Raw genomic sequence first — 11,536 nt, 5'->3', positions numbered from 1 at the left:
TTTGCTCCAGCAGGGGGCACATTAATGCTGCATAAAATTAAAAGCATAACCAATAGTCAACATTTAGTGAATGCATAAATGGATCTTGTGAAATTGTATTTAGCTTTTAAACAGTGTTTATTGGATTTAAATATATATTGGAATTACATGACAATCTTATGTAGAGTTTTAGAATACTAAATCCATTGTATGTGGTTAAAGCTTGCATATTAATTAGAACACACAAGTACTCAAAAAGCAGATTTGTGTTTCAGATATACAGTATTTGCATCAAATCTTTAGTAAAAGATACATTTTCATCTGAATATGTCTTAAGCCGCTTGTCCACCAGCGTCTCAATTTCTGACGCGACGCCAAAGCCCATTCATTTCCTATGGAACTACGTCAGGCAGCAAAAACGCCCCCGCAAAGCATGATGGGTCGCATCGCGTCGATTTGGTCAGAGCCCGTCTACGGAGAGCCTGCCCACTCCCTATTAAGTCCTATTGTACCGAATTTTGGTTGTAGTTCCACCAGAGTTCCACTGGGGGCGATCGCCCATGAGTGCAGAATGAATGGGAGTCTATGGGGCTATACGGCTAAATTTGTCTCTTTCACCCGATTGCCGTTGAGAAATCTCAGATTTGATTGTAGGTTTTGCAAGTTCAACATGGGTTATAGGTCGAAAGTTGAATGAACGAGTGCTTATGTCCTTTCGATTTCTTACAGGTTGAGTTGTTGTTGCCCATAACACGCTAGCATTCTGCTAATGAACGCTGATTGGTCAGTGAAGGACTGATTACGACCAGAGATGCTGCTTGATGGCATCGTGGCATCCGAAGCGGGACCAGAAACAAACAAAACAAAAACTCTTCTAGCACGTGTATTTACCTGTGTCAGCTGTGTTGTCGATGCCTCGAGTGAAAAGAAAGTGCAGAGCGCGAAAGCACCAAAGTGACTGAAGGATTGCCGTAAAGCAGCATCTCTGGTCGTACGATGTGTATGACGTCATTGACACTTTAAAATACTTTTTAAAGCAAATAAGTGACTCTAAAAAATCTAACACCCAGCAATGTGTAATTTCTTTGCATCTCCTTTCGAATACAACATTCAAATTACTACACAAAAAATTATATCCTGAGAAAAGTGGATTTTGATGTGTATAGCGCCATAGACCTCCATTCATTCTGCACTGGTCCTGTGAGCGCCCTCATATGGAATCAGAGTGGAACTGCAACCAGTTCAAAAGCCGGAAGTGTACTGAGAGTGAAACTTCTCGCCTTATTAGACATTCTCTGATTTGGTCAACAACGGCGCTGCAAAAAAGTATCTCGGTGGATACTTTATGCAAATGAGAGCGTCAAAACGCGGGGCAGCAGCCAATGGAAACTCGACGGCGAGACTTTGTGTATGGCCGTTGCTATGGTTTCAAATTTAAAGTACTCACAAACCCCGGCCCCAAGCAGCGAAAACGTCACAGGCGTCGCGTCGGAACAAAAATTGATCGGACGCTGGTGGACAAGCGGCTTTAGACATCTTCCAAAAATCTTACATTTTCCAACTACATACATCATGAATATTCAGTTTATGCAGAATCCTATCATATAACCTGTAAAATTCTGGAGTTGTCAATAAATAATCTCTGCCCAAGCTCTACCCATGAGGCTAGTATTACTTGTGATTTGGATCTACATGAGTAAGTCTACACATATATATCTATATTACCTATATTTTAAATGTACAGCATACTGTACCGTTCAAACGACAAGGTCAGCAAGATTTGTTTTAAATTATCCAGCAAGGATGAATTAAATTGCCTGAAAGTAACAGTAAAGACTTTTATATTATTACAAAAAAAATATTTTAACTAAATGCTGTTCTTTTGAACTTTCTATTCATCAAATAATCATGAAAAAAAATGTACGTGTGTACAATTTGTATAACTGTTTTCAACATGGATAATAATAAGAAATGTTTCCCGAGCACCAAATCGGCATATTGGATTGATTTCTGAAGGATCATGTGACGACTGGAGTAATGATGCTGAAAATTCAACTTGGCCATCACTAATAAATTACATTTTAAAATATATTAAAATAGAAAACTTTAAATTATAGAAATATTTCACAATATTACTGTTTGTACTGTATTTTCGATCTAATAAATGCAGCCTTGGTGAGCATGAGAGACATTAAACATCTTCCAGATCTCAACAGAACTGAGTATGCATTAGCTGGACCAGCCTCATTATTCAAGCTAAAGATGTACATTTTATAATGCCATTGTTGTCAGACTTTATTGCTAATTTGAAATAATTAGCTTAGTAAAATGTAACATTGACAACATTTAGGAGATTTCAGTGTTTCCCCATTCAAATAAACAGTATCTGTACTGCATGACTGGAAACGGCAGGTTTAATGCTCTTATGATGCTCTTTTAACTGGTTAAACTTATAAACCAACCCTTAACAAAATCCGATCACAAGTGGTCAAAAGAGATGCATGTGAATGCCAGACATAAACAGGGCCAATGACTCCACAACTGGAATCCAAAGCCACTGCTGTGTCAAGTTACAAAGACCAAAAACCAAAGAGCTCTGCTGTAGGTACTTCAGGTGTGTTATACAGCAGTAGCTAAATCCTCTGACAGTGTATTCTTCTTGTTGGCCATGCTACGTGGCAGCAGGTAAACCGTGCCATCAGTGCTGTGTTGTAGATTGTACTCTTTAGGATTGTAGGAGTTTCCATGCTCATCTCTCAGCTGTCTGAACACCTCATTGTAGAGATTCCTGAGCTTCTCTTTCGTCTCGCGAAGATCTCTAGTGTTTCTCTTTTTTTCTTCCTTGCTTTTATCCTGCTCCCTCTTAAGAACCTCAATCTCGTCTTCAAGATCAACGAGACTATTCAGCTTTCGTTTGCGACAGCTCTGGGCTGCCATTTTATTTTTGCCACGTCTTCTAATGTCTCTTATGAGTGCATGTTGAGCGTTGTTAAGTTTGCAGGAGCTGATGGCTTCGTTAAATGCTTCCACGGGCAGGTTTATGATATCATGCACACTAAGCGGCAAACTCAACGCTCGGGCTCGCTGTTCATCACGACATGCACGCCGGACACCTGCAGCTCTGCTTGTGGTTGTGCGATTTGACTGAGGTTCTCTTTGTGAATATTCAGGTGTTGATTCATTTTGAGTTTGGTGTTGTGCACACATATCAGTTTCATACATTGTTGTCTCAGAGTGGAGAGATAAAGGCAGCAGATCGCTGTAATCTGACTGGATGCTCTCCAGCTCATCCTTTTCTGATTGGCCGTTGCTTAAGGTGTCAGCCGCATAGAGGGATGTCTCTAAATCCACAGAGCTAACAGAAGCAGAGTCATCAAAACCCAGAAGAATGTGACGCTCCTCAAATTGTGAAAGCATTTGTGGAGCGTTCCTTCCAGGCGCACTGTTTAATTGTTCTGGTTCACTGACTGTGCTAGTATTGATGGTATATGTATTTATATCAGGGCAAAACTCACTGAGGGTTGAATAGCTTGAGTTTATTTGGCATTTAGTTAAAATTCCTTGATTCTTAGGGGTACTACAGCTGTAAATTGTGTTTGAAGGTGAAGGTTTAAGATTGCCTGGATCTGAGAACGTCTGTATGCATGTTTCTAGGACTTCTAATGGGTCAGAGGGCATGCATGACAAAGGCTGAGCAACCTCATAAGAGTCTGCTATTGTCTGTGTGACTTCACTGATGCCATCTGTTGAGTGTTCCCTCGGTGGTTCTGGCAGTTGATGGTGGCAAATTTCGGTGATATCCGAAACAAATGGAGTTTCGGGCAAACTTGTGCCCTCAGACTCCAAGACATCCAGATAATACTAACAGAGAAACAAAACAGTATATCAAATACATTAGGCATATTTAAATAATGTTATGTTAAGAACAATTTTATTCTGATAATTTGGCATGATATAGGCAAATGAGGCATGATATAGGCAACTTTTTGGAGTTAATCACTAGACATTTTTTTTTACTTGTATTAAAAATTATTACATTTATTTGATAAATTGCGCATTATTTATCTGGCCACTAAGATTTTAGTGCAAATGTACATACGTAGACAGTACAAATCATACTTTCGGTCATCTGACCAGTATCAATTTGTATCAGTAAATTAAGAGGTGTCATATCGATCACAAGTTCAGTATGGAGTACCTCAAGGCTCAGTACTAGGACCATTGCTTTTCACCCTGTACATGCTACCCTTGGGAGATATCATTAGGAAAAATGACTGTCTAACACTTGATGGCTGCTCTGTCAAGTCTCCATCATCCGAACCTGGGTGTGTCAATCTTTCATTTGAAAGCCACATTTTAGCATCTGAAAAAACAAATTTTTCCATATTAAAAATACTAAATTCTAAATTTAGACATATGCTCTCAATGACAAATGCAAAAAAGTTAGTTCATGTGTTAATGACCTCAAGGCTAGATTATTGTAATGCTCTACTTGGTGGGTGCCCTGCACTCTTAATAAACAAACTCCAGCTAGTTCAAAACGCAGCAGCTCGAGTTCTTACTAGAACTAGGAAATATGACCATAATAGCCCGGTCCTGTCAACACTGCATTGGCTCCCTATTAAACATTGCATACATTTTAAAATCTTGCTAATTACTTACAAAGCACTAAAAAGTTTATTTCCTCAGTACTTGAGCGAGCTCTTAACGCGTTATAGTCCTTCATATCTATTGCAATCTCAAAATTCTAACCTACAATATCAAAATCAACTGCATGTGGTAGATCCTTTTCCTACTCAGCACCCAAACTTTGGAAGTCTTCCTAGTATTGTTCAAGAAGCAGACACACTCTGCCAGTTTAAATCTAGACTTAAAACACATCTCTTTAACCTGGTATACACATTACCACATTTATATTCACATCCGTTAAATGATTGTAAGGCTGCATAAATTAGGTAAACCGGAACCGGGAAAACACTTCCTGTAACACCGGATGAACTTGTTACATCGTAAAAAGAATGACAACTATGCTAATATTAGTCTCTCTGTTTATCCTGAGGTTACCATAGTCAGCCGGATCCGGGTAGTATCCAGATCGGATGGTGGACCTGCACCTAGACACGACCTCATCACAGCCCTGAATGTCAGCAGAGATCCTGTCAACTAGACAATCCCCTGAGAAGGCCTTGTCGACACGACAGCCATCGGCAGAGTTTCTTCAGCAAAGACCACAAGAACCAGACAAGTTCTCTGCACAGACCCCTATGGCCAGCTTCATCTCCATACTGACGTGATGAATCCGATCTTAAAGCAAAATGAACTGGATGAAAAATATTTGAATGCTACCGATCCACAATCTAACTTCTGACTTGTGATGCAGCCTGAATCATAATCACACCGTGTTTGTTCATTGGCCAGAGGAGGACTGGTCCCCCAACCAGAGCATGGTTTCTTTTAAGGTTTTTTTCTCCATTTCGGTCACCTGATGGAGTTTGGGTTCCTTGCCACTGCCACCTCTGGCTTGCTTAGTTGGGACCACTTAATACTCAACAATATTATTGATTTGACTGCATGATAACTGAACTAAGCAGTGACGATGACACACATCATTTTCTGCAGTGCTGCTTTACAGTGGAAATTAACTAATTTTATAATTGATGATCTTTACAACGGAACTGAATCAACACTGAAGTGACTTCAGCTGAACAATGACACAGTTTTCTTTTAGAGCTTCTGTACAGCCTAAGTATGTTGTTTCATACTAATCTTAACTTCTTAGCTGTTCAATATATTTAGGTAAAAATTAATGTAAGCAAATAGTACCATATATCTAATCAGCAATATTAAAAAGCAATAGTCATTAATTTGAGGTGTGTGCTTATCTGAGATACAGTGAGTTAATGTTTAAAAAAAAATTATGGAGTATATAGCATGCAGGAAATGTCCCTATCATCACTGAAATAGGCGTTCTAATATATATATATATATATATGAAGATTCCAAAATATAGTAAAAAGTAAAACAGTAATATTTGTGAAAAACTATCTGTTTTATAATGTACTATATTAAAAAAAAGAACTGAATCATTTTCCTGTCATCACTGTAAAGCTGCTTTGAAACAATCTGTATTGTATAAAGTGCTATATAAATAAAGGTGACTTGACTTGTACATGATAAACTAAATTATATACACTACTTATCAAATGTTTGGGGTCATAAAGATTTTTGTTTAAAGAAATTAATATATTTATTTAGCCAGGAGCTAAGAGCTTTTGTTGTTGCAGAAATGAATACTTTTATTGTTAGCAAGGAGGCATTAAAGATAAACTTTTAAATGGTTACAATAACATTCTATCTAAATAAATGTTGAATTCTTTTGAACTTTCTTTTCCCTTAAAGAATCCTGAAAAGAAATGTATCATGGTTTCCACAAAAATTAACAGCTGTTTTCAACATTGATAATAATAGGACATTTTATTATTATTTTTAAAGAATTTTTGAAGAAATAAATGTCTTTTTTTAATATAGTACATTATAAAACAGATCATTTTTCACAAATATTACTGTTTTACTTTTTACTATATTTTGGAATCTTCATATATATTAGAACACCTATTTCAGTGATGATAGGGACATTACCTGCATGCTATATACTTTAAACATTAACTCACTGTATCTTAGATAAGCACACACCTCAAATTAATGACTATTGCTTTTTAATATTGCTGATTAGATATATGGTACTATTTGCTTACATTAATTTTTACCTAAATATATTGAACAGCTAAGAAGTTAAGATTAGCATGAAAAAACATACTTTCATAAAATTATGTTATTGCATCATTTAAAGTTACGAAAAGAATTACCCCTCACTTTACAACTAAGCACATTTTAAATATACAGAGGTTGAGCCAAAGTAACTATTTTGAAAAAATAATATAAGAATAATGAAATATATTTATATATATATATAAATAAAAAATCTGTCAAACTATTAGCTTTTAATCACGTAATATAAACAATTATTGAATGCTTACTCTTTTTTTTTTCTAAGGCAGAGGCAGAACTCTACTAAGCATGTGATTTTATAATTACCACAGAAGCTATTACAGTTACTACTAGGTTACTTAAATCTAATGTTACTTTGTCTGTAAATCGAAAACGTATTACTAAACTCAAAAGACAATCATGCACCAGTTCAGGCGTGTCTGTGTGTGTCTTTCTGCATTGTGTGCATAAGCACCTGTAAATCTGGCAGTGACAGAAGTTCACTAAAAGCCTGCTCCTGAGAAGGAAGCTTCTGAGACTTCGAGAATAGCAGGGCAGATAGCAGGGGATTCTGGGTAACGGGTGAATGCTGAGTAGAAACCGTAGAGGGCAACGTCTCCGAGAAGGGCACAGCCTAAAACATAGGTAAAATAACTCTGTAAGCAACACTACTCAATAGAGAGTGAGTGGGTGTGTGTGCAGGCGCTATTTTGAGAGAATTTAAGGTTTTCTATATTAATTAAGGGATGCATATGTAGTTAATGAAATGGTTACCTGAGAGTTCACAGGTGAAGGACTAGGCAAAAACTCTCCAGTCTCCTTGTCAAGTTTCTGTAACCTTTGCATTATCTTTTCAAGCTCTCTCTCGCTTTTCAACTGTCTCTCACTTGCTCTCATGGTCTCCTCCTTCTGCCGAAGGCATCCATCAAAGATCTCTCGTTCCACCCCCAAATCGACATCCTGCCTCCATAAAATATCAATCAAATCCTATACAACACAGAGACAAAATGTAAAACAGACAATTTAGCATGTTTGTATGTGGCCGTACACACTCATCATATTACAATAAGAGCATGTTTGCATAAACTTTCTGTGAACTCTTTGGCAAAATCAGTCATGTTTTTGTACGTGATTTGCATTCACATTCATTTGCCTTGCAGGTGCACCTTCTTACCAAATACACCTGTAAACTGGTCATATGAGTGAAACAGGTTGGTGTAGCATAACAATAAACACTATCATGGTGGATTTTTTTTTTATACAGTAAACACATTTTGACTTTACATATCAGACAGTGGTTCTCAACCAGGAAGCATTAGCCAAACTTCAAGATGACTTAAAAAAATTTTTTTAAACCAAGACAAAACAAGGATTTAAATAAGCTTAAACAATTAAGATACGTTTTATTTTAATACACCCCCTCATTAGTTTTTCTTTGAAGAATCAAGGATCCCACTGTTTTGGAAAACCTGCATAGGCTGAAAAAGTCATGTAAATATATAGAATCTTATAACTCCATGGGCATTCACAAACGCCTGGAGAAGTTATGGGGTCGTACGATATTGTTGTGGACAAAAAAAAAAGATATAAGATCCCTTGTAATCACTTCTGTTGATATCATAAAATGGTAATCTGAGAATTTATGAGCCCTGATTGTATATGGTCAGGGCTCATAAAGGGCTCAGGGAGCTTATTCACATGATATATGACACGAGACCAATAAAGTGCTTTAGTGTTTTCTACTTTGTTTTCTACTCAAAATAATATCAATGACATCTGTGGTGCGCACTACAGTTGTAGAACTGAAAATAGAAACAGTTCAGTTCAGATCAGATCAGGGAAGTTCATGTCAGTTCATATCAGTTAAGATAAGTTCATTTCAGATCAGATCAATTCAGGCAAAGGGGTAAATGTTGTCTGGTTGGCATAGTCCAGTTGATTGACTGAAAACAAACAAACCTGAATGCGGGTTAAAAAAAACTGAGTACCCATGAGCAAAGATGACAGAATTCAAATGGCATCCTTATGGGGAGTAGAACAAGCAGAACATCTGTTTCTCCAGGCACAACACACCTTTCAGTTCAGTTTAAGATTAGTTCATTTCATGTTAATTTAATTTGAATTTCTGTCGTTTTTTCTTCTTCAGTGAGCAAACAAAATTGGACAGAGGCAAAGAAAATAATAGTCATTTAGTTAACATACCATCTCTCTCAGAGAATCACACAGCAGGGAAAAACAACAGGAGTCAGATTGTCATTTACTATAGTTTAAAGCTTAATTTGTATTCTATTTTTCAATTCACTATCAGTATTAGATATTACCAATGGTGTTTACAAGGTGGAAGATAGAGCTGTGCACACTGTACACAACAGTGGCAATGATTAAAATGTTTTCAAGCATATTTTAGCACTATCAGACCCCGTAACTAGTGTATGTCCATTCCAGCTTTGCTGTTTCTGTGTATGTGTGTTAACCTGAAGGCCATGACACCGCGGTCCTCTGAGTGAGCGCACTTTATATGCTGGTACACAAACAAAACTGCCGTGCTCATCACATTTGTAATGGAGTCGGTCATAAAGGCCTTGAACTTGTTGCCCACTCGCTGGAGTCACGCAAGTAAATAAATGCTACAGATTATGTAGGGGATTATGAATTTAAATCACTTAGCAACTGCGGAAAAACAACTCATCATATAATGAAAAAAATCCAGAACAAGAATAACTGGGAGAAAGAAGGTATAAAGGTGAGCTGAGTGAAAGGTGAATACTCACGCCTACAGCTGGGTGATGAATGTGATGATGTAACTGTGTTAAAGTGTATACAGGCTGATAGAGCCTTGTGTGCATAAAGGACAACGGATTTGTGAATTAACTCTTCTCTCTGGGGTAAATGGCTATCCACCCTGAAACAGTAGTGTGGTAGTAGGTGTGTCTGGATCAGGTGCACAAAGTGAAATATTTATTTAACCAACCCACTCACTTGAATTCATGACAGCCAAGACAATTTTTTAGTTTTTTCTGGGTGGCCTCCCCCTGCATCAAAGACCTCGGCCACAAAGCTTTTCTCATTGTCCGCCATTTCCCATTTATAGCCTAATATTCATAAAAAAGGATCAATTTGCAAAGGTTTAAAATATGCTGTAACTGCATTTTTTTTAAATGCTACAGCGCATATAATTACTTAATTAAAATAATTATTATGCTGTCACATGAATATAAGGTCCGTATAACAAATGATGCAAGACCATCAAAATACTTTACAATTCTGAGCCATTTGTGTGATATCTAAGGTAATTTACCACCAGTAAACAGGTGCTATTCAACACATTAACTGGTTACAAAAAATTTACAAATATTTTTGTTTATGACAAACGTTGGGGTCAGTATGTTTTTTTTTTATGTTTTTGAAATAGGTCTCTTATGCTCACCAACCAAAATACATTTATCGGATCAATAATAAAGTAAAACAGTGATTTTGTGAAATTGTATTACATTTAAAAAAAATATATATTTAAAAAAGGAAATGTTCATGTGATGGCATCATATGATCCTTTAGAAATCATTGTAATATGATACACACACACACACACACACACACACACACACACACATTCCCAAAATCTTTATGTTGGCTTTGAATATAGGAACGATTGCTTTCTTAACTGGTTGGATCATGAAATTACAGTTATTATTATTTTACTAAAAAGAGGTTGAGATTCTGAGATGCTGACAGAAAATGTATAGAGCTATTCATGATGCTACTCTTTTATTTCTTTTAATCACTGCTACAACTTTAGTAAGGTTAAAATTCCAATTAGTTTGTCTAATAATATTTAATTTCAGCTTGTAAGACACTTTTCTTTCAAGCTCATCTCAGCAAGTCATAAATTATAGGAAAACCACTTCAAAACAAATGAGTCCTTAATTTTTTTTCCATAAGTTGCACCAAAGTTCATTGATGTTTCATGAACCCAGTCCAGGGTGAATGTTTAACAAAATATATTTGGTTTCTCATGAAAATATTGTTTTTTAAACTTACCGAATCATGTAGAAACTGAGCTGAAGGGTCGTCCATGTCTTTAAGCTGCTGTGGATAAAATTGTCTGATGGAGGACTAATATAAGCGGCAGCAAAGCACATTGCTGAATCAAATCTGACGACACGCGTGTGTAACAGATCCCAAATACAGAGAGGACTCGCCAGCATTATCCATCAGCCAATCAAAAATCAGATAACAAATTCAGGGACAAAACATCAGCCAATCAAACGGCAAAACACAAATATTAACATTGGCCCGCCTCCTACAAAGCATTGACCAATAGCAGCCTTCAACGAGACATGCCTACAACACTTTACAAACCTTTTTGCTTATCAAGGAGAAAGTTGATAAAATCTATTTTGATTCTTTACATACACAAACAGAAAAGCACAAGTTTACCTCATTAAAACGTAAAATGACATTAAAATCGCTCTGATTTTCTTTCCAGAACGTACAACTAGGCTACCAAATATATAATTTAATATAAGTTTAATGGCCAAGTAAAACGAGGATGAACCTCTTGTGAGGATGAACCGCGTAACGAACCGCTCCCAGTATTAAACGTGCACAGTGTAGGCTACAATGCATTGGATTATGAAGTACAACGAAATATATACGATATATTTAAACGGCTTTTTAAATGAATCAATTGTAGGCTACGTCTTTCAAGAATTTCATCCCCCTCAGCTTTCAACACGCCACGAAATGTGACAGGTAGCTGCGATTAGCGCCATGCCCACTCTACCTATGC

At 36.8% G+C, this 11,536-nt stretch overlaps 1 protein-coding gene across 2 annotated transcripts; it reads right to left on the bottom strand.

Annotated features, from left to right (window-relative positions):
• Positions 1 to 4: 4 nt before the first annotated feature.
• Positions 5 to 10,901, bottom strand: nfe2l2b (nfe2 like bZIP transcription factor 2b). 2 transcript variants are annotated; one of them, XM_084128224.1, is made up of 5 exons: positions 10,786 to 10,901; positions 9,727 to 9,839; positions 7,522 to 7,734; positions 7,223 to 7,381; positions 5 to 3,840 (listed from the first exon to the last, which is right to left on the bottom strand). In XM_084128224.1, the coding sequence occupies exons 3-5, from the start codon at positions 7,642 to 7,644 to the stop codon at positions 2,599 to 2,601; spliced, it is 1,524 nt and encodes a 507-aa protein (XP_083984350.1). In that variant the 5' UTR covers positions 7,645 to 7,734; positions 9,727 to 9,839; positions 10,786 to 10,901; the 3' UTR covers positions 5 to 2,598. The 2 variants fall into 2 exon arrangements, with proteins under 2 accessions (XP_083984350.1, XP_083984349.1); XM_084128223.1 differs by lacking the exon at positions 9,727 to 9,839.
• Positions 10,902 to 11,536: the final 635 nt, after the last annotated feature.

Source organism: Abramis brama (genome assembly GCF_963993115.1).
Source record: "Abramis brama genome assembly, chromosome: 11".
NCBI lineage: Eukaryota > Metazoa > Chordata > Actinopteri > Cypriniformes > Leuciscidae > Abramis > Abramis brama.
This window is presented reverse-complemented; position numbering and strand designations above follow the sequence as displayed.

Excerpts from the sequence above, each read along its gene's own strand:
- nfe2l2b (XM_084128223.1), bottom strand. The coding sequence starts at position 10,821 with ATGGACGACCCTTCAGCTCAGTTTCTACATGATTCG. Across the intron at positions 7,382-7,521 it reads CTTCACCTGTGAACTCTCAG|GCTGTGCCCTTCTCGGAGAC; the intron begins GTAACCATTTCA and ends CCTATGTTTTAG. Across the intron at positions 3,841-7,222 it reads TGTCACTGCCAGATTTACAG|TATTATCTGGATGTCTTGGA; the intron begins GTGCTTATGCAC and ends TTTCTCTGTTAG.